This window comes from Lissotriton helveticus, chromosome 6, assembly GCF_964261635.1.
Source record: "Lissotriton helveticus chromosome 6, aLisHel1.1, whole genome shotgun sequence".
NCBI lineage: Eukaryota > Metazoa > Chordata > Amphibia > Caudata > Salamandridae > Lissotriton > Lissotriton helveticus.
In genome coordinates, this window is record NC_136067.1 from 1,791,334,909 (window position 1) to 1,791,359,140 (window position 24,232).

The 24,232-nt window shown below is 43.7% G+C and overlaps 1 protein-coding gene across 2 annotated transcripts in view; it reads left to right on the forward strand.

The window, feature by feature from the left end:
• ABCG5 (ATP binding cassette subfamily G member 5) overlaps window positions 1-24,232 on the forward strand; it is a 170,366-nt gene that overhangs the window by 13,714 nt on the left and 132,420 nt on the right. For both annotated transcript variants that reach the window (XM_078649685.1, XM_078649686.1), the window contains exons 3-4: window positions 307-443; window positions 547-645. In XM_078649685.1, the coding sequence (XP_078505811.1) occupies window positions 307-443; window positions 547-645 (236 nt within the window). The remainder of the gene's footprint in view (window positions 1-306; window positions 444-546; window positions 646-24,232) is intronic.

The window sequence follows — 24,232 nt, forward strand, 5'->3', positions numbered from 1 at the left end:
CGTCATGCCTCGCCCAAGGTTTCAGTAACTTCTTTTTTTTAATTTTCGTAAGTGTTTGTTGAAATTATCCCCATTACAACAGTTTTTCCCAGGGGTTGTGTGACTACGTTTCCTTTGTGTGAAGCACTCCCTCCTCCCTCGTCCAATTGTTACTCAGTCTTGGACTTTTTAACATATAACCATCCATAGTAATAACAGGACACTTTCACCAATCTGGCGGCATTGTAGTGACTACTGTTGAACTCACACAACAAAAATAGACTTAACAATAACAAACTGAGCAGGGTTTGTTTTCTTATTTGTCAGGATCTGGAAAGACCACGTTACTGGACGCCATTTCCGGAAGAATAGGCAGCAAAGGAACATTCCTTGGTGATGTTTACTTGAATGGATATAAACTGAAGAAAGACCAGTTCCAGGACAGTTTTTCCTACGTTTTACAGGTTTTGTGCTTTGTTTCCTCTTGATCAACATTATCTTTGTATTTTTGATGTGGAAATGATAATGCAAAATCCACAATATAAACATATCTATATATTTTTCCAGAATGACACTTTGCTGAGTTATCTGACTGTGGAGGAAACTTTGACGTACACAGGACTTCTAGCGCTTGTGAATCGCTCCAACAACTCCATAAAAAAGAAGGTAAATACTTTCTTCCTGCGACTCAGAGACTCACAAAAAATGGTATCACTGTTCATTTCTCCTTATTACCATTGAAAAATGAAAAGCAGAGAATACACCCTATATTTGTTACCTCTAATCTAGAAATCGCCGAAAAACAGGCAGTCGTATAGCTATCTGGCGGCCAACAATCTATTGCAAGGGACCCAATCATGTTTCCGTCCTCTGTATAGCACTGAGTCCGCCCTGCTACTGGCGCTGATTCTCTGCGCCGGATCATGGATAGGGGAACACCGCAGCTATCCTGATGTTGGATCTTAATGCTGCTTTGGCATGATATCATATAATATTCTGTTAAAGAGGCGTTGGAGCTGTGGGAATGATGGCACTGTGCTGCTTTGGCTGTCTTTCAGGTCGCTATGAAACCGTTCAAGTCCTCAGTGCGCCCTTTGCATCATGGACTCCCACAAGGTTCATTACTTAGCCCAACACTTTTTAACGTGTATGTCCGCCGCTTAGTGGAGGTCATCGAGCTGTATGAGTCCTTGATCATTTCATACGCCGAAGACACACACATTGTTATTACCCTTCCAAGGAACTGCGATATTGTGACCTCCTCTCTCCGTGAATGCCTCTTGGAATTTGCAGTATGGATGGACCCTAACTGTCTTAAACCTAATGCAGGGAAGACAGAGGGGGTCGTCTTAGGCAAGCACACCAATATCTGGTCTAATGCTTGGTGGCCCAATGATCTAGACTCGCTACCTGTAATCAAGGATAAGGTTAAAAACCTAGGCTTCTGGTTTGATACCAAGTTATCCTTTGATGCTCAGATCACTGTCCTTGCTGTGAAATGTTTTGGGATATTGAGATCCCTGACGAAAATCCTCCATTTACTACCAGAGTCTGACCAGAAAACTATGATCCAAGCAATAGTGATCTCCAGGCTGGATGACTGCAACATTCTTTATCTAGGTGTGGCTCAGACCCATTTTAAGAGATTACAACGGGTCCAGAATGTGGCGGCTCGGGCACTGTTGAAGCTTCCCAGGCGGGCTTCTATGAGACCCACATTGTGGAAACTACACTGGCTCCAGATAAAGCATAGAGTCCTTTTCAAATCACTTTGTTATTGCTTTAAGGCACTTTCTTCTCATGGTCCTCACTACCTTAATTTAATGGTAAAGGCCTAAATGCCCACCAGAAACCTGAGATAAGCAGCAGACAAACTTGCCACAGTCCCAATATTCAAAAGGGCAAGCATAGGAGATAGTTCCTTTGCCTATTTGGCTTCTAAAGCATGGAATGCCCTACCTATGGACATTGAGCAGGTGTCTTCCGAATTTCAGTTCTGAAAGAAACTAAAAACCTGGTGCTTCTGTTTAGGGTAAGCTCCCCCTTAACCTGGGTAATCTAGTGCTTTTGTGTCAAGTCAAGTCAGAAATTTATATAGCGCGCTACATACCCAGAGGGTCTCAAGGCGCTTGAGGAGGGGAAGGGAGTTACTTGTCGAATATCCAGGTTTTAAGTTGTTTTCTGAATGCTAGGTGGTTCTGTGTGAGACGTAGGTGGGTGGGGAGTGAGTTCCAGGTTTTCGCTGCGAGGTAGGAGAAGGATCTACCTCCCATGGTGGTTTTATTGATGCGAGGAATGGTAGCAAGGGCTTGGTTGGAAGATCGAAGCGGGCAAGGGGGGGTGTAGAAGGAAAGTCGTGGGTTGAGACATTCGGGTCCAAGTTCGTAGAGTGCTTTGTGGGCGTGGGTTAGGAGTCGGAAAGTAATCCTCTTATTGACGGGGAGCCAGTGGAGGTTTTTCAAGTGGCTAGAGATATGGTCTTTGCGTGGGATGTCAAGTATGAGTCTGGCTGATGCGTTCTGGATGCGTTGTAGTTTTTTCTGGAGTTTTGCGGTGATACCGGCGTATAGGGTGTTTCCGTAGTCCAGGCGACTTGTAACTAGTGCATGGGTGACTGTCTTTCTGGTTTCGGTGGGGATCCAGCGAAATGTTTTTTTGAGCATGCGGAGGATGTTGAAGCATGAAGATGAGACTGCGCTGACTTGTCTGTTCATCGAGAGAGAGGAGTCCAGGATGACGCCCAGGTTTCGTGCGTGGTCCGTCGGGATGGGTGCTTTTCCAAGGGCCTCTGGCCACCAAGAGTCCTCCCAAGCGGAGGGGGAGGTGCCTAAGATAAGGACTTCTGTTTTGTCTGAGTTCAGTTTCAGACGGCTGTGCTTCATCCACTCTGCTACTTCTTTCATGCCTTCATGTAGGTTGGTTTTGGCGGTGTTGGGGTCTTTGGTGAGTGATGGGATCAGTTGGGTGTCGTCTGCGTAGGAGATGATGTTGAGGTTGTGTTGGCGAGCGATGGTTGCGAGGGGGCTCATGTATACGTTGAAGAGGGTGGGGCTGAGTGAGGAACCTTGGGGTACGCCGCAGATGACTTCAGTGGCCTCAGACTGGAATGGTGGGAGGCGGACTCTCTGGGTTCTTCCGGTGAGGAATGAGGTGATCCATTCCAGTGCTTTTCCTTGGATCCCGATGTTATTGAGGCGCTGTAGGAGAGTGCTATGGCAGACTGTGTCGAAGGCTGCGGAGAGGTCGAGGAGGATGAGGGCGACTGTGTCTCCGTTGTCTAGTAGAGTTCGAATGTCGTCTGTTGCTGCGATGAGAGCGGTCTCCGTGCTGTGTTTGGCTCGGAAGCCAGACTGAGAGGAATCGAGGGATTTGTTGCTTTCGAGGAAGGCGGCGAGCTGGATGTTGACGGCTTTCTTGATGACTTTGGCCGGGAATGGTAGGAGCGAGATGGGGCGGTAGTTTTTAAGTTCGGTGGGATCCGCTGTGGGTTTTTTCAGAAGGGCGCTGAGTTCGGCGTGTTTCCAGTTTTCCGGGAAGGTGGCGGAGTTGAGGGAGCAGTTGATGACGTCTCGGAGGTGTGGTGCTATGATGGAGTCTGCTTTGTTGAAAATGTGGTGTGGACATGGGTCTGTGGGGGATCCTGAGTGGATGGAGTTCATCAGGCGGATGGTGTCCTCGGTGGAGATTGGGTTCCAGTTGTTAAGGATGTTCGAGGGGGGTGTGGGTACGGCAGAAGATTGGGTGGGATGGTCTCCGGGTTAGATGTCGAAGCTGTTGTGGATGTCTGCAATTTTGTTGTGGAAGAATGAGGCTAGGGAATCACAGAGGGCTTGCGAGGGGGTGATGTCGTTGGAGTTGGCTGAGGGGTTGGTGAATTCTTTGACGATGTTGAATAGTTCCTTGCTGTTGTGGGCGTTGTTGTCTAGTCGGTCTTTGAATGCGGCTTTCTTGGCAGACCGGATGAGTTGGTGGTGTATGCGAGTGGCGTTTTTGAAGGCGTCCCTGGTGCTGGTGTTTGGGTCTTTTTTCCAGGCCTTCTCCAGGGAGCGACAGAGTTTCTTGGATTTCTTAAGATCAACATTGAACCAGGAGGCGTTTTTGCTGCCAAGTTTGATTTGACGTTTTTTCGGCGGTGCTAGGGTGTCGGCGCTGTTGGATAGCCATTGGGTGAGGTTAAATGCTGCTTGGTCGGGGTTTGAGGAGTGGGTAGGTGGGTTTTGAAGAAGCGAAGAGGAGATCTGGTCGAACGAGATTTTGTTCCAGTTTCTTCGTAGAGTAGGTTGAGGTCGGTTGTGAGTGGTGGTTTTATTGTAGAGAAAGTGTACGCAGCTGTGGTCCGTCCACTGGAGGGTAGTAGTGTGACTGAAGGAGACATGTTTGCTGGAGGTGAAGATGGGGTCGAGTGTGTGACCTGCGATGTGGGTGGGCGTAGAGACAAGTTGTTTGAGTCCGAGGTTCGCGAGGTTGTCCCGAAGGGAGGTGGTGTTGCTGTTGTTGCTCTTTTCCAGGTGAAAGTTGAGGTCTCCCAGTAGGATGTATTCCTCGGAGGGGAGGGCGTGTGGGGTGATGAAGTCGGTGATAACGTCGCTGAATTTTGCACGGGGTCCAGGTGGCCTGTAAAGGAGGGTGCCTCTGACTGTGGTCTTGGGGTCGGTGTGGATCTGGAAGTGAAGGTGTTCGACGCTAGCTAGGTTGACGTCTGAGCTGGTTGAGATGCGGATGGAGTTCTTATGGACGATAGCGATGCCTCCTCCTGTTTGGTCGATGCGATCCTTACGGATGATCTTGTATCCTTCCGGGATGGCAATGGTGATGTCAGGGGCTGATGAGGCGTTCATCCATGTTTCTGTCAGGAAGGCGACGTCGGGAGAGATGGTGTCTAGTAGATTCCAAAGTTCGATGGCGTGTCTGTGGACTGATCGGGTGTTGAGCTTGATGCATTTTAGGTGGTTGGTGTCGGGTCTCTGCTTGGTGTCGGAGGATGAGGAGTTGGTTTTGGTGCCGTCGAACTTGCAGGAGTTGCATGAGAAGGGTCCATGGGTGTGTCCAGGAGCGGCCTGGGTGCAGGTGGGGGAACGGCCGGGGTTGAGGGCTAGGAGGGAGGAGGCGTCGTAAGTAATGCGGGAGGGCTGGGCATTGCGAGGACCAGGGGCTCTGGCGCTGGGTGCGGTCCAGGCGCGGACGGGCGTAGACGGGCTTACCTTTGGCGCACCTTCGGCGCGCAAGGGGCGCGAACGCTGCGCGTGGACGCTGCGCGTTAGGTCATTGGTCATATATGGATGGTGGAGGGGGCGGAGCGTGGGAGGGGCAGCAGCTGGGAGGCGGTGGCGTGAGGAGGGGCGGACCAGGGGAAAACAACAACACAAAATGGAGGGTCAAAGGCGAGCACAGCCAGGGGCAGTAAAAGCACAGCGTGTTATGAGAAAGAGCCTAAAGCGCACAAATCAGCATCAGTTTAGCGGCAATCACAGTTACAGTGTCAGCTCCCTAGCAGTGGGACACTCTGTTCTGGATTAGCCATGCGCTTTACAAATGGTATTATTATTAAAAACTCTACATTCTTGCCTTTAATCTGTCCCTCTTAGCTTCTTCCTTGGACTTCTGTCACTACCTCACTCTTGATTCTTCATCGCGTCTCTTCGTCTCGGTCTGTTGCCCTTCCTCTTTTTTCAACTCATCCCACCTCCCTTCTTTCTTTCCTCTTCTCCCTTCGTCTCCATGCCCCAATCCTCTACTCCTCCTTTCTTCATCTCATCTCTGTGTTACCAGACAACCTTACTCCTTTTACCCTCAAATCCTTCCCTTTTTCTGTTCTTTCAATTCTTTACCTTGTCCCTTGCCAGAAGTTTTGAATCCCCTTGGGCCCTGCTCATCCTTTTATCTTGTTCAGTGTGTGAGTCACAGCAACACCGTTTATGTACCTGCTGTGAAAGAATGCAATTGTGCTATTTAAGAAAATTATTATATTTGTAGATCATCAGCAGAATTTTATTTTGACGTGGCTAATTTTTGCGGCATAAGTCACAGCACGTTCACAATTAAATTATATTTTTGCCTTTCTCTTCTAACATTCTTTTTGAATAGGTGTAAGCTCAGTATTATCCTTTTTTGACAGATGTACTCAATGGAGGACGGAGTTTTTTGCTCTGGAATCTTTCCTTGTATATATTTACAATGCAATTCTTGGGATTCTTGCAGAGAAGCACAGATTAGAAAGGCGCCTGAGCTGTATGTAGAGTGGTATTTTTACTCTTTCCGTACTTCTCACCCTGAACAGTCTTAGAGCCAACATACTTTCCACGACCCAAATTCATTCCTCACACTACTGCTGGCTGACAGAATTTGGAAATATGTTTGAATTACATCTTTCAGTATTTTAGGCAAATCGTATTGCACAGTGACAACATAGTTATAAATATGAACCATATGTACAAACATTGTTTACATGAACACAGTCTCTATTCAATTCAATAACATATGATAATAAGCATTGGCAGTCCAAATGATCTGGCCTTGGTAAATGAACACACGTGAAGCAGATCTTTGCTTGCCATAAAATGTTGAACTTAAAAAATATTACCTTTCACATATAATTTTAAACTGACCTTATGAGTGCTTCCTAGAAGGCAGGTGTACTCATAGGAAATACAATCAAAAATTTTTTAGTTTTAATGCACATCTCAGGAGCATATACATTTTATTAGCACTTGTAAAATATACTATTGGCTTTGAATTCCTGTAATCTCAGGACATCTCCTCTGCCACTCAGGCTGGACTGCCACCTGCCAAATTAAGAGATCACTGTAACAGCAGCTCCTTCTGAAGGAACTAAACATTTGGTGCACATCCGCCATGTGCGCCAAACTTTTTTGTTTCTCAGAACGAGATTTCACAGCAGAGCTTTTTCCTAGGGAGTGGGGGTCATTATTTGTTTCCCGATGGGACAGAAAAATAGGACATTAAACTGTACACTCTAAATAAGGCCAGCAGCCTGATAGCCTTACTCAAACAGCCCCAACTCCATTAGACTGTTGGAGTAAGTTTTCCAAAGGCAGAGCCAGCAGCACAGCTGTCAGAAAACTGACAACCTCCCCAAATCATAACTGAGCAGGTGGACCAAAGGTTTGGCAGACAATGTGCTTAATAGTGGATAGTGGGAGAAATAAGAGCAACATCCAAAATACAAATTATTAAAACACAAACAATATAATTGATCTAGTTTTGTTGTATTTACTTGTTTCAACAAATGGACATCATAGTCATAGCAAGGATTCACATATCAAATGTTATGCCTCAGTATAAGACTATATCAATTACACAAAATCTTCATTTGAGGATACTAAATCATTGATAAATTTTGAAAGCCAAAGTGTCATTCAAGTGAACAAATTTAGTTGTTAAATACAAAATCGAGTGTAGCCATAACACTGAAGTAGCCAACACATGTTTTGCAGAATATCCGCCTTTTCAGGGCTCATTCAATTAATACAACATCACCCAAAATCTCCAAGAAAAAACATGAAAAGCATCCATGGTGAAGTAAATGTATGGAACGTTGCATGCTGGATTCATCCAATATTATTTCTCAGACATACTCACAGCCTTATTTGCACCTCCAAGCGCCCCAAAGTCGGGCAATACAGTTAGGTCTCCATAAAAAAAATGCAGATGAATTGATGGTTTAGGTGGAAATGCGATGCCTTTACTGAGGAAGATATAATATCAGTTTTCCACCAATTTCCTATATATTCCGAACTGTATTACCAGACTTCGGGACACTTGGAGGTGTGAAAAATGTTGCGAATATGTATGGTAGAGTAGCGAGTTATATTTAGTGTTGTCTGGTTAGCGAGCTGAGAAGAGTGTGTAACGAGGTCCCCTACTTATAATAATTTGAAGGTGATGGATACATTACAAATTAAAGTTATAATTATAACTTTAGAATTATTAAAGTTTGTGTAGTTTAAACTTGTTTTGCATAGGGAAAATATGTTTTCCTAACTATAACTAAGTTTTAACCTTTGGTTTTTTTAATTGAATTTCAATGTTTATTTGAATTTCAATGTTTTTTAAACATTTTTTAATAAAAGTGTTTTAAATCATATGTGGAGTGTCGCACAATAGTGGAAGCGAGTGTTGTAAAGTCTATTGTCATAGACTGGAGTATTGTAGATTGGAATCGAGTGGAGTAGAGTAGAGTGTAGTAGAGTATCGTACAGTGTAGTAAAGAGTTATTGAGAATGGTGGCATGGTATCTCATACAGTGGAGTTATGTATTGCAGGCTAGAGCTACTAGTTATTTGGTGTAATGTCATGTTGAACAGTAGAGTAAGGTGTAAAGACTGTCAACGAGTGGAGTAGAGTGTTTTAGAGTGGAGTGAAAAAGAACATCAAGTGGAGTGTTGTAAAATACAGTGGAGGATAGTGTCGTAGAGTGGAGTGTTGAGTCATATAGTGGAGAGTCGTATCATATAGAGAATTTGAGTGCCGTGTCTTCAAGTGTCATACTGTGTAGAACAGTGGCGTAGAGTGGATGGGAATAGAGTGGAGTACAGTGTTGTAGAGTAGAGTTACATACCGCAGAGTAGAGTGTCAGACAGTGGAGCAGCTTAGAGCGGAGTATAGTGCAGTGGCGTGGCATACAGTCAAGTAAAGTGTCATTAATTGGAGTACCGTGTTTTACAGTAGAGTGTATGGAGGTGTCGTACAGCATTGGAAAGTGATGTAGACTGCAGTAGAGCAGAGTGGCATACAGTATAGTTGATTGTTGAAGAGTGGAGTGGTGTACAGTAAAGTACAGTGTTGCAGAGTGGGGAACAGTGGACAGGAATACAGTGTTGTACAGTACAATGGCATTGAGTGGTACAAGTGGAGAGGCATACAGTGGGGTAGAGTGGAGTACTGTGTTGGAGTAAAGTGGAGTAAAGTGGGGTGCAGTGGAATAAAAAGACTTGCATACAATGATGTATAGTGGACTAGAGTATCATGCATTGGAGTGGAGTAGAGTGTTGTACAGTGGCATACTACAGTATAGTACAGTGTTGTACAGGGCAGTGATGAGGTATAGACAGAAGTAAAGTGTCAGAGAGTGGTATGCAGTGTAATAGAGTGTTGTAGAGTGGAGTTGCATAGAGTACAGTAGTGTGTGAAATAGTGGAGCTGCGTAGAGTGGATTGTTGTAAAGCAGCGTAGAGTGAGGTAAAGTCTCTTACAGTGGAGTAGACTTGAGTGGTGTGGTGTAATGTAGTGTGGAACAAAGTACAACAAAGTGTACTGGTGTGTCGTAGAGTAGTGTGGCAGTGAGTGGAGTGTACTGGCGTAGTGTATTTAGCAAACTGTTATAAATTGAAATGGGGTCTTATACAACGGACATGCCGCAGGGAACCCCTCTCCAAGCCGTTACAGGCCATGGGGAGCCCACCGGGGTTGAAACTTCCACAAAAGGGGAGTGGGTTGTGACCCCCACAAAGCCTTTAAAAGGCCCTGGTGACCCTATCCCCGGGGGTTCATAAACTTTTTAAAAGGGGGGTGAGAATGCACGGTTCCCTCTCTAAGGCCTCTTAATGGCCTGGGGACCCCATCCTCCAGGGCCAGCTCACTTGCTGTGTCCTGGGTAGCTCACCCCAAGGACACAGCAGTTTATCTGCCCACACCTGCATGGGCAGGTGCACTTGTGTTTATTTCTGCGTGGCCAGATCATTTTTAAAACTTTTGCTAAACTGGAGCAAACACAAAGTCGGTTCCCAGCTTGTGGGAACTTTAAAAATTCTCCCGCCGGCTGAGAGCAAACTTTTGATCTATTTCATTGCAGGCAGGGAAACAGATCAAGCTATTGTTCCCACCCAGAGGGGCAGCATAAATAGCTGCTCCATCCAGGCGGGAGCATTGCCGGCTCTCGCAGCATGCAGGGAGCCAGCGAGGGCAGCGGGGGCCCCCAGTGGCCCCCAGCGTATGTATGGCAGATACCCTGGGTGGACACCCACCAATTTAAAATAAAGGCTCTAGGAGATGGCATCTCTGGGGCAAAAATAGGCTCAGGAATGGGGTCCTCCTTCCTTTAAAAAAAATAAGAATCCATAGTTGATTTATTGGAGCGCAATCTCTTCTGTAGTTGCTGCCCAAGACGAGTGGGTTCTTTCTTTTCATCGCCTGGTCTGAAAGCAGAGTCCATGGTTTGCCCTTTTTAATTGCTGCAGAATATGCAAAGATGCCAAATCACTTACAAGCTCCACTCGTTTGACGGCGCCCCTTCCACGTTAGTAGTAATTTCACAACGGTTCTCACTCTGAGCAGGATGGTCACGGTCAGGCCCTGTTGCCGACCACCTGCTGTGCATGGCCAAAGGCCATGTGCAATGTTGAGTTGAAGGCCTGTGGAGAGTTTCAGCAAGCCGCTCAGGTTTTGTACGAGTGAAATGTCAGTCTAACTAGAAACATCCCTGTAACCTATGATTTTTTCAATGAATTTCTAAGGTTTTTTAAATTCTTATTTCTAACTATAACGTCCCTGAAACCTGTGGGTTTTTTTCAGTGAATTTTAAGGTTTTTTAAATGATAATAATTTCTAACTATAACGTCCCTGAAACCTGTGTTTTTTCTGTGAGTTCTAAGGTTTTTCACCTAGCAGTCGCGTTTGCAGAGTGGTGGAGAAAAGGAGCTTGGCCTCCAACCAGCGCTCAGGAATCCCGCTGTTTAGAACTTACAGGAGGCACCAGGAGGGCTTCTTGGCCCCCAAGGTCCCTCAGGAGTGAAGTGGACTTCATACCCCACCCAGTAGTGTGCCACGTGGCATGTTTGCAGAGTGGTGGAGAGAGTGGGGTGTTGCCTCCGAAGACCTCTTAGCAATCCCACTATGTTGGACTCACTGGAGATAACAGGGGAGTATAAAATATATATATCCTACTGGTTCTAGCCAGTGGGTAGTGATAGTTATGACCAACTTTTTTCATAGATGAAACTTTCAAAACATGTGTCCCTGTTTCTGTAGCTGCTGTCTGGAAAGTTTCAGGGTGATCCGTGAAGTGTGGGTCAAGAAGAAGGGGGGGCCATAAACGCTTTTTCCCCATGCAATGTTTATGGGGATTTTGCAGTTTTTAAAAAACAATTACAGCCCAAACCTTGGAACAGAGTGACACCACATTTAGCAGAAAGCGAGACCATGGTCCAGAAACAGTGCATTTTTCATTTGGTGTAAATCTGTTTAGTAGTTTGAGAGCTATTAAAGAAATAAATTGATATATATTTAAAGATGATTATCCTCGGATCCGTGGACCCGAAGCCCATTTGGAAAAAAATCCCTCACCCACTCATACACCATACCCCAACTGTACACAGCTAAAGACCATGAGCAGCGTGGGGTTGTGTGCATGCTCCCAACCCCCGCTACCCACTGCCAAAGGCCGTGTACAGCAGTGGCTGTATTAATGTCGGGTAATTATATATTACTTTCTATCTTAAAAAAATAGCAATTCACTGTAAAAAACAAAGGTTACGGGGCGTTATAGTTAGGTTTACGTTTTACCCACACAAAACCATAAACATTCAGCAGTTGTACTTACAGCTATGCTTATCTGATGAATTTATAACTTGTGCCATTAAGTAACTTTAGGCCACAATTTTTAGGTTCTTAACATAAGTATAACTATAACTATAACTACTGAATATCTATGTTTTTGTCTGGTTAAAACGTGAACCAAACTATAACCTCCCTTAACCTTTGGTTTTTCTCAATGTATATATATATATATATATATATATATATATATATATATATATATATATATATATATATATATATATATATATATATTTTGTCACACAGATTGCCCTTGTAGAAATACCTCACACGAGGGGGTTTCAGCACAAATGCTGCAGGTAGCAGTTCAGCAGCCTGTTGCACATCGATCCTCTCAGGCCATACGCGTTTCGGGCGTCCTTTCGCCCTTGATCACTGGCAGCACAATGAAAGACTGAGGCTGTCTGCTGTCACGTGTTTTATTTAAATTAACAAGTCCCGCCCAAGTGAAGCTGGAGCATGCTGGTAGATGCAGTTTTTTTGCTCAGTCGCGGAAATGCCCCGCCGCTGATGCAAGGCGGATCTACTGTGCTCAAACAATGGAGCCACGACGAGAACGAGGGGGGGCCTGAGCTGCCGGTAAATATTGGCATCACAGCGGCACTGCTTGTACTTCTTTCCGCCCACTTGGGTAATGACATTTTAACAATGCAAGATTGAAGGCACCCACTGGGGGAGTTTTGCACGTTCTACAAGTCGAGCAAAAAAACTGCATCTACCAAGAATGTGTGCATGTCCTCTGTGTTGTTTAATCCATTGGGAGCCTTGCTGTTAAGATTTAATATGTATTTCGTCTCCAGCTGCCTTAACAACTTTTCTCTGTCACCACCTCTTTTAGGTACCGGTACCGAATCAATGACATAATAAGATAAACAATTAATGTTTTTTCCATGCATCGCCTTAAAATGTCTAGCTACCGGATAGGTGGGATCACTGTTAATAATCGCTCTTATATGTTGTAAAATCCTCACGTGCACTGGTGTTATGGTACTTCCCACGTACCTGAGTCCACAAGTGCACGTGAGTATGTATACAGCGAATTCTGTACGACAGTCATAGTTGCCTTTAATTTTTTGTTCACATTTACTGAAAGGTGTGCTATATTTAGTTGTGTTTATGCCAAAATTGCACGCCCGGCAGGTTGTGCATTTGTAGAAACCCTGTTTAATTTGCAACCACATAGATGCAGGAGCCCCTGCTACTATTGGTTGTGATACATAGGCGGCCATGTTCTTGCATTTTCTAAAAGTTACCTGGGGTTTATCCGGAAGGTCCTCTTTTAAAATGCTGTCAGTTAAAACAATTGGCCAATTCCTATTTAGTATAGCTCTTATTTTACGCTCCTGCCTGCTGAACGTATTAATCAGCCTAGGTGCCTCTTCCTTATTTCCAATTTAATTTACTGTCTCAGTGTCTATTGGTAATAGTTATGCTCATGGTCTCTCACTGGCTTTGGCCGTGGCCCTGGTAAGCATATCCTCTGTGTAACCCCTGACTCGCATCCTTTCTAGACTTTCATTCTTGCATCTGTCATATTCTTCAGGGGTACTGCATATACGCTTAAGCCACAATATTTCCCCATAGGGAATACTGGCTATTAGGTGTTTAGGATGTGCTCTTGACGCATGGAGGGTTGCATTCCCTGCTGTAGGTTTCCTATACACAGTAGTACTTAATTTGTTATTTGTTACCTGTATCTGAACATCTAAAAACTCGATGGAGCTCGTGCTGCATTGAGAAGTAAAGAACAGGTTGTAGTCATTTATGTTCATTTTTTCAAGAAATTCTTTCGCACTCTGACTATCGCCCCTCCAAACAATAAACACATCGTCTATAAAGCGCAGCCTTAGACAGATTCTTTTTTCCATCTCATATTGGTATTGTCCCATGAGGACCTGCTTCTCCCAGAACCCCACGTGCAAGCACGCGTAGCTCGGGGAAAAGCAGGCCCCCATAGCCACCCCTCGCTTCTGTCTGAATAACTCCTTACCAAAGGCAAAATAATTATTGTTAAGACACCAAGTAATTAACGACATAAGCATCTTATTATGTAGCACATACTCTGCTGGTCGAGTATTTAGAAAATGTTCCACACCCCGCAGCCCTTGTTCATGGTTAATGCTGGTGTATAATGACTCTATATCAAGAGTCAGAAGCACTAAGTCATCAGTCCAAGATATGTTGTCAATCCGTTTCAAAAAATCGCCGGTGTCCTTTATGTATGATGGCATGCCTTTGACCAGATCTTGCATATAAAAGTCTATGTATTGGCCCACTTGCTCCGTCATACTGTTGATGGCTGATATTATTGGACGACCTGGTATGGGAACTTTTCCTTTATGTAGCTTGGGCAGCAAGTATAGGAAGGGCATTACTGGGTGAGGCTTATGCATGAATTTGAATTCTTCACTTGGTATTAGCCCTTTACTCTTCCACTTTTGCAATTCTTTCTTAATGTTGTCCTTGGCTCTAATGTACGCTTTCAATGATGTTTTTTCATAGCAGTCTATATTGTCCAACTGCCGCATTGCTTCTGCATCATAATCAACTTTACGCCATAGACCAATATTTCCACCCTTATCTGATTTTTTCACAACTGCATCTGGGTTCCTTTTTATCTTTTCCATCAAATTGACAAACTGCATTTGATGCTGGCTGGGTCTGCATTTATTATGATTTGTTTGGCAGTTTAACTTTTTCATTTCCTCTGTAACACGATCGTGAAACACGTCTATGGCGTCCTTCGGCATTAGAGGGATAAATGTTGATTTGGGCTTGAAAGGGCTTTCTCCTGCGCCCTTTTGTAGTAGATTCATTTCTCGCAGTTTTGTTTGTGTTGACAACTGTGAGTTGTCTTCTTCTTCATTATTCAGTTCTTGTATTGCCCATAAGGTAGGTACTTCTGAAACCTGCAGGTTGGATCCTGCCACAGTGGGTGTTCTTGCTCTTTTTTCATCCCACACATTTTTCATGGCAAAAAACTTTCTTAATTTTAACTTCCTTATAAATTTGAAAATGTCAATTCGTGTGGTGGCATAATTGAAATCTGTATTTGGGCAGTAGTTCAGGCCCAACGCTAAAAGCTGTTCTTCTGCTTTTGTGAGAGTCATGGTAGTTAAATTCACTACTGTCTGTTGATCAGCCCTTACTTCTTGCGCCAGAAGTTTTTCTTTTTTTTTGGGCTTCTCGCTTGCGTTTCCTCCTGTTTGACCGCCTGATTGTGTCCTGCCTTTTCCGACCTGATTTTGCTCGTTCCGCGGTCTTAGGGTTTTCATCCTGGCTGCCACCAAAAAATCCAGCTCCTCCTCCATGCTGAGAATCACAAAATCCATGTCTCTACTGCTATTACTGCTCAATTCGTCACTCGATCCACTTGTTAATGATTCCGGGTCAGTGTTGGTATCATCGTCATTTACATATGTGGCACCAGCTTGCAGGGTATATATATATATATATATATATATATATATATATACATATACATATACGGCTATATCAAACATCATACTGAAGATCTATTTTATAATACATAAATCTTCTCCCTTAACACGTGCATCTACCTATCCACAGGTAGTAAGATGTTGAGAACATGTTATATGTGGTGTTGTGAATATGTGTATAGACATGTATATATATGTATATATTTACCATTACAAGATGGCGTGCACTGGGAGGATTGCAGTCCTCTGTCGATGTCGACTGAGAGGTGTAACCCTTGTACGAAATTACCTATATTAAGTGTACCGGTTTTTCATGTGTAAATACACTGACGAAGGCCTAGTGCTGAAACGCGTCTGTGGCGTACTTGTAGTTAATAAACTACCGTGTGAGCAAGATACCCTCGAGTGCTGTCATTTCTTTCCCGGGACCCTGGGATGGCGAAGAGCGCAATATATATATATATATATATATATATATATATATATATATATATAACCTACTGGCGGTCGCCAGTAGGTAGATATAGTTAGGACCTTTTTTCCATAGGAAATCTGCAACATTCTATTTGGAATAACGTTGGCGCCGGTTGACCAATCTTCGTGAAATTTTTAAAACTGGTGGGGCACTCCGGTCCGCTCCTATCCTGGAAGTCTTGGGGTGATTTGTGAAGCGGGCCGAGAAAAAAAGGGGTCCCAAAACATGTTTTCCCCATGCAATTTTCCATAGGAACCGTTCATCGCGGCTATAGCCAGAATTCCTGAACGGAATTACACCAATTTTGGCAAAGAGGTAGTCCTTGGTTCAGACTCGTACCTTTTGCTTAAATGGTGTAAATCCGTTCAGTAGTTCCTGAGAAAATTACAATTAAAAGTACATATATATCTATGGCCTCGGTGGATCAGCGCATCTTGCGCGCACTCTAAGCTCACCGTCCCGATCACACGCTGCATGCTAATTGGCTGTCAAGCGGTTGTCAACATTCGATACCAGGAAGTGTTGGCAGCCATTTTGTGCCTCAGTAGAAGCGAGGATCTAGAAATCAGTGTAACAAGTGTTCAAAACATATAAAGGGGCAGGTAAGAAATACTTTGACCCTCTAGACCTGCTTAGGGGGGTCCCACAAGGACCCATAAGGCCCCTAAAATGTATTATGTTTTAAAAAATAAAATGGAGGAATGTGCGCTGGGTGCATAAATCTGCCGTAAAAAAAAAAAAACGAAGCGCGGGCTCCTGTGCTTGTTTAAAAATTAGCTACCTGGGAGGGCCAAATCCCGGGGTATAAAATATTACTTTTGATGGGGGTTCAGTGGGGCTCTGTAGCCCGGGGACCGCCATTCCTCGGTGCTTTAAAATAAATGGGTGAGAGAGCTCAAAGGTCCATCTAAGCCCCAGGGATTACTACCCTTCTGGTCTTTTATATTTTGGGAGGGGGCTGCGTGGACTCCATTCTGGAGCAGTCGAAAGCCTTTGGGAACACCACCCCCCAGGAGCGACTCCTGATGTGTCTTGGGGTGCCTACCCCTGGGACACAGCTGTTTGCTATGGCAGGGCGGGATTTGAGGTTCCCGCTCTGTCATTGCAAACTTGAGGACATATTATCAAGTGCCATTTTGCCGCAATTTAAAAAAAAAGCCAAAAATGCTGTGAAAATGTTATCGCCCTATTTACTAGGCGATGCTAAAATGCATTAACGGATGTTAGCAGCCGGTTTGCTAACGGCTCGCCTTGTATCTCCAATGAGTTGCAATGTAGGCATTCCCAGTGGCAAGGTAGGTGTTCCTATGACAATATAACATGGAAGAGGGAGGTATGACAACAGCGTTGTATTTACAAGGCGGCCCTGGATTTGAGGACCGATAGCAAAACTCTTGGTAATTGCGGTTTATGTTGGATGGTAACATCTGTTCTGAAGTAGACTTAAGCATGTTTAATATGCAAGGTGGATTGATATGGTAAGTCCACAGTCTTATATTAACAAGCTTTTTACTTGAGAACATGAATTATCACTGTATTTCTCGCAATATTGTGGGCATATTTACAAGGACAGCGTTAAAATTATCGTTGCGTTAGCGTTATGAAAGTGCAGTTAAATTGGCCATAGTGGGCCTAATATTAGGCTTTTGAAAATTTGTGAGAATTCCAATAGAAGCCCAGGTGTACACCAGAACATTTTAACGCTGTCCTTGTAAATATGCCCATTACAGACTCCTAATTGTATCGTAAAAAAAAGTATCACCTACTACTAATTTTTATTCTTCCATGGTATCCCATCCCATGGGCGTGTATTCAACGTTGGGGACTGTGGGTGGAGGCCATCTTTACGAAAGGCAAGATTGTTTTTTCTCTCATGCACACTCAGGGTAGTGCACCCTACCCCTCCTACAGAATCACCCTCAACAGGAGTCTGTAGGGCAGCGCTGCTTGTAGGCTTAGGCCTATGTTATGGTATCTATGGTTTTTAAAATGACACAGAGATGTGACTGAACGAGGTAAAAGTTCACAAATTAACATAACACTTGGCAATATTGCTTATTCGCACTTGTGTAGTGTGCCTGATACATCCCTCCCCTCCCATAAGCCCGTGCTGAAGAGGTATCTGTAGGGAAGTGCCTGCTGGGTCAGATCTACAGTATGGTCCAGCAGGTCTTTAAAATGATTCAGAGATGAGACAGAATTAGGTGAGAGTTCACATCATTATGTAGGACGGGGAACAGCCTTTACAATGCGGGCATTACCACGCGCTGCCATTACTATGCTGCTTTTACAACGCAAGTCGTTTCAACGACTTGCGCTGGAGGGCGCTGTAGGACAAGGAATAGTTTAATTTTCTATTCCAACACCTTCCCTTCTGTAACGTGGGCTGGAGTTGGAATAGAAAATTAAACTATTCCACTATCCAGCGCTTACAGCGCAAGTCGTTGTAATGACTTGCGTTGTAAAAACAGCGTTGTAATGGCACGCGTGGTAATAGCCCACGTTGTACTATCATACAACCCCCGGAACAATATCGTTTATTTGCAGCGTGTTTAATTGGAGGCATTGTGTATCTAGGCCGCTCTGCTTACCTTTTGGAAACACTGTTTTCAGTAGAGTTCACAGCTAGAAGTCTGCTTTGGTTATATACTGCAGACTGTATTAAATTCAGCCTTGATTTATTTATCTGCAGAGTGGACAGCAGCGTTCATAACTTGAAAAGAGAACGAGAAATAATGTGAGAGAGAGAAAGAGAGAAAAAACGACATTGAAAGTGTGAGAGAGAGAAATTTAATAGATGGAGCAGGAGAAGTAGTGTTGATACTGCAGAAAATCTTCGTAGCTCCCCTTTTTGCCTCCGGTGTGTGTCTAAGCACGTGCCGGTTCATAGTGCACCCTCAAGTTCAGTTATCTGAAAGATAGTATAGAATTAGTAATAGCAGAATACATAGACCTGCACACATATATTTCTGAATTATCACTGTATTTCTCGTGATATTGTGGGCATATTAACAAGGAGAGCGTTAAAATTATCGTTGCCTTAGCGTTATGAAAGTGCAGTTAAAGTGGCCATGGTGGGCTTAATAATAGGCTTTTGAGAATTTGTGAGAATTCCAATAGAAGCCCAGATGTACACCAGAACATTTTAACGCTGTCCATTACAGACTCCTAATTGTATCGTAAAAAAAAATCACCTACTACTAATTTGTATTCTTCCTCGGGATCCCATCCCATGGGCGTGTATTCAACATTGGGGACTGTGGGTGGATGCCTAATGTCCCTACGGTGCCAGTCAGCTCCCTGCGTCCTTCGGAAGCCGCCATTACTTTGCTGCTAATATGCAGCTCCCCGTGGGGAAAAGCATTTTGCTTTGCATTTTAAAAGAGAGAGTAGGTTTTCGTGTTCTCTGTTTCAAAATGCAAACCAAGTTTGCTATGGCAGGCGGGAGCCTCTGCTCTCACCCTGCCATAGCAAACAGCAGCGTTGAAAAAATCTTCCGGTAAGACAACAAAGGATTTTGATGTCCATTATCGCCGTTTTAGCTGTACTTTGCTGCCGTTAAAGCGGCGATAATTTTAACGCCGTCCTTGCAAATATGCCCCTAAGTTTTTGAATGTCGACAATCCCGTCTCCCATTTAAATAGGTGCAAAGTATTTAGTGAAGTGCACACTGTGAATCATGAAGCAACAGTATCTGATTGTGATCGATAAATAATTGCCCATTGTTGAGTACAGAGTAGGCAAATTGTACATGGATGTTTTGTAACGTCTGGGGCTATTCCTCGAACACTCTTTTGAGGTGAATTCGAAGAATTGTGTACTTCTTTTGCTCGTAATGTACATAGTGTTCTGTCGTCTCAGTTTGCTTTCCCCTCTGTCATGTAGAGGATCCTGGGTAAATATAACGGCTTCTGTACAGCCAGTACCTTTCAACCCTACTCACAAACTGCTTACTGCCTATTACCATAGTAACAGTTCATGGAACACTTAACTGAGCACACAGGTCACAAGTTCACCACACAATGTTGCTAATCCAAACAGAAAGTGTTCTGGACTTTTTAAAAATGTCCATAGGAACCGTTAATCGCAGCTACAGACTCTGGTAAAGAGCTGGTAAAGAGTTAACCTCAGTATTATACTTCTAGTTATAAACTTAATTTCTACTTTTTATGTTTAAATCTTCTCTAAGCATATGATTATCACACTAAATAATAGTGAAATGTTGTCAGAAAAATAAGACGTATATACTCAGTTTTTTTTAAATTAACTTTTATTAAAACCAAAATAAATAAATAAAAATTTAACTTTAACATAACAGTATAATGAACAAAATGTGGGACGGACTCCAATGGTAGGAGCGTAGGTAACCTGCAAAACAAAAATGAAAATAAGTCTTTAAAATTAGATCGATGTGATTGAATGAGGTGAGAGATTACATCTTTACGAAAGGCGGGACGTTTTTTCTCTCATGCACACTCAGGTTAGTACACTCTACCCCTCCTACAGAATCACCCTCAACATGAGTCTGTAGGGCAGCGTTGCTTGTAGGCTTAGGCCTATGTTTTGGTATCTATGTTTTTTAAAATTACACAGAGATGTGACTGAATGAGGTAAAAGATCACAAATTAACATAACACTTGGCAATATTGCTTATTCGCACTTGTGCAGTGTGACTGATACATCCCTCCCCTCTCATAAGCTCGCGCTGAAGAGGTGTCTGTAGGGAAGTGCCTGCTGGGTCAGATCTACAGTATGGTCCAGCAGGTCTTTAAAATGATTCAGAGATGAGACAGAATTAGGTGAGAGTTCACATCATTATGCAGGACAATATTGTTTATTTGCAGCGTGTTTAATTGGAGGCATTGTGTATCTAGGCCGCTCTGCTTACCTTTTGGAAACACTGTTTTCAGTAGAGTTCACAGCTAGAAGTCTGCTTTGGTTCTATGCTGCAGACTGTATAAAATTCAGCCTTGATTTATTTTTCTGCAGAGTGGACAGAAGCTTTCATAACTTGAAAAGAGAAAGAGAAATAATGTGAGAGAGAGGGAGAGAGAGAAAGAGAGAAAAAACGACATTGAAAGTGTGAGAGAGAGAAATTAATAGATGGAGCAGGAGAGGTAGTGTTGATACTGCAGAAAATCTTTGTAGCTCACCTTTTTGCCTCCGGTGTGTGTCTAAGCATGTGCCGGTTCATAGTGCATCCTCAAGTTTAGTGATCTGAAAGATAGTATAGAGTTAGTAATAGCAGAGTACATAGAGCTGTACACGTATATTTCTGCGTTATGCCTTTGGGCACTCAGGATACTATATTACATCAACTTCCACTGCAAGGAGGTGTCTGTGCGCTCTTTTTCTCTCTGAGTAGTATACCAATGCACTCCCACTGCATAGCGGTGAGTTCTCATTACTGCGTACCCAGACTGTTGCACCCCATTGACTCCCAGTGTTCGGAGGTAAGTGCCCTTTCCTGCGGACCCAGACTGTTGTAACCTATCCACTCCCACTGCCCAGAGGTGATTGTACATTCCTATGCACTCAAGTTGCTGCACAGTATCCACCCTCCCCACCCACAGGTGACTTCTCGGTGCTTTTGAAACAAGCTTCTTTGCTCACCTTGTGCCATTGGCGTGATTCAAAGAGGGTCCACCACGTGTCGAAGCAGCCTTCTTATGCGGTGTTACAATGGCCACGCATCATTGCACAATCCTCAAATGTTGAGCTTTGGAGGGGTTTGTGGGGGATCGCCAATTTGTGAAACACAACCTGTTAGATAAAGAGGAAGATAAGATTGTGCGTCATTTGTTAATGAAAGGAGAGAGGAAGTGAGAGAGTGACTGAAAAGAATATTCGCAGCTCACCTTTCCATCACCGGTGTGTCTTCCACCACGTGCCGGGACATAGTGCACCCTGAAGCTCTACATCTAAAAGATAGTAAAAGAAAGATGTTATGATTGGTAATTGCCACTATCTTAATGTGGAGTAGAATAACACCGCCCTTTCACACACCTTCCCTCCCGCATTAAAAATACAACTATTGGTATAGTGCCAACATATTTAATGGGCTTCAATTTATGAAGAATTAGTAAAGTAGTAATGTTTTCCATCCGGTTCTAGAAAACAAGTGGTGCGCAGTGATACACGTGGTTTCAATCATCACGAGCGATGGACTTTTGACCGACTATAAAAACTTTCCTGCTATATGAAAACAAAATACAAATGCAATAAGATACGGTATATAGGACTGCGTACGCCTAAATCGCTGCGTCGCCTTTTTGTATCCAGTCTGCTGCACCCCATCGACTCCCACTGCTGCGCACCCAGGCCTCACTGCTCACCTTTTCACGGACAGGGTGCGTTCTACATCATGTAGTCCTGCTCTACCACCAAAAGGTCTCACATTTGGTGCTGAGTCTTGATATCACTATGGCAAAGGACATACTTGTGCACCCATCTTCATCGCAGGTTCCTCACCCACTCAGTCCTTGCAGTACCACTAACTCAGTGACCAAAGAGGCCATGCACGTAGTGGTGGGCCCCCTGTTCGGTAGTTCCGGCCTACATGAGGCGTCCGAGCCACCAGGATGGGCCATCACAGCGCTTTCGATGGGAGCAACTCTAATATGGCGTAGAGCACGTGCGCACCGTCTTTTTTATTGGTAGGGTCACATGTGTTGTGAGGCATGTGCTAGATGGATGTGGTGTGGGTGTGTGTGTGCCGTTCTGACAACTAGACCTGGAACTAAAAAATCACTACAATGGAAATCTGGGCCATGTAGCGTTGATGTGTTTTCCTGGAAGCGGAGTGGGCTGGACTGAGGTATGGCAGTGCTGCGCGAGGCTGTGAACGATGATTCCAGAGCTATGGCCGTGGTTCCTTCGTGAGCTATATGAGAAATAAACTGATTTGGGTGTCCGTGTAGTAGTGCTGCCGTCACCCGTGTCTTAAACACAAATGTGTCATTATGTCTGTAAAGTCCCACAACATGGCCAACATGAAAGGTACGGGTATCACTGACGCTATATTCATCCATAGTTCCACACATAAAAGATGGTGGACATGACGCATTTCTGCAAATATGATTGTTTGTAGTACATTCAGTGGAGTGTTGTAGCTGTAGTAATAAAGGGCTATGAAAGCTTTAGGATGCATTTTTTGTCACATGAAGGGCAGCTAACATATATACATATGTGATCATTCGGGTATACTGTCGAACTTGGTGCTGGAAATCAGTGTTCGAGGCTCGGAGTCGTGTCCACATCCTGTTATTGTAGAGAAATGACGTAATCTACGCGTGCCTGAAAATGTACTGTAAATACGGTCCTCATGTAAATTGCTGATATAGTTTTGGGTCGACTTCGTGCTATATAAATATGCAAAAAAACATTTTTTACATCGAGCAATAGTACACACACTTACATTTACTATACACTTTGTTTGCAGTATTGTAATGATCCAGAGTGTACGTTCGTATTTGTAGAATGAGCGAGAGAAAGTTATATAATTGAAGTTTCTGTTACTGGCAGAGGTAAGATCGTTGCATACGCTATTTATAGCACAATATAATGTGGTAGGGTGCAGGAGCAGCATTTTACAAACATAATAAATACACAGACACAGATAGATCATTGAAGTGGGTACGGGCATGTGTGCTTGACTCCATTTTATTACTTTGCAGTTGGTAACAAGTGGAATAGTAATCATGATATCATACACAGATATTCAATCATAAACGGTTTATGACTTCTGCTGTACAAAGGTAGGTATGTGAAATAATACACAGAAGATTCTATCGTAAAGGGTTCATGAGTTTGTGTGGAGCCTGCGATGATGCCTGGTTCAGGGAGACCGCACTGGTAAGAATGTCTTTTGACTACTGAAATTTGCCTTAATAAGGTCACATGGCGATTATTTATGGTGTACTGAGTTAGTGGTACATCTGGTGCTTAGCTTGTGCTCACCCTGCGATGAAGCGTGGTCTGAACGGGATGCACTCAAAGCATTGACTGTTGCATACTGGACTGCATGAACTTTGAGGGGAAAAATAAAACTACCATCGATGGTTATCAATTGCTCTGTAAACTAGGTCTACTGATTGCTCCCCAAACCAAAATAAATGATTGCTCTTCACGCAGTGCGTTCTAACTTTCTCAAAATCGGGATGTATGTCTGGTGGCTATGTTGAAGGTGATGCCCCAGAGGTACTTGGTATTGCCGGTGGTAGAGGTACATTTTGGCGCAGTCTTCTACATTCTTTGTGAGCATAGTTCACAGGATGCACGGATTGAAGGTCCTTGCACATACTAGCAGTGCCATAGGAGTATTTTTTGTCTCTGCCTTAAATAAATCGAGGCTGAATTCATTGCTGTATGTAGTGTATATTTAAACCCGAATTCAAATTGTGAACCCTACTGTCCGCAGTGTACATCGAAGGCAGTAGTCAGCACAGTTATAGAAAAATGCTTTTTTCACTTATTTTAACAAAATCTGAATACATACAGTATAATTGTCTCTGCTTTAAGTAAATCAAGGCTGAATTCCCTATTGTCTATAGTGTAGATGCAAAGCTGAATCCAAGTTGTGAACCCTACTGTCCGCAGTGTACATGGAAAGCAGTAGTCCACACAGTTATAGAAAAATGCTTTTTCAATTATTTTAACAAAATCTGAATACATAAAGTATAATTGTCTCTGCATTAAGTAAATCAAGGCTGAATTCCCTACTGTCTGTAGTGTAGATGCAAAGCTGAATTCAAGTTGTAAACCC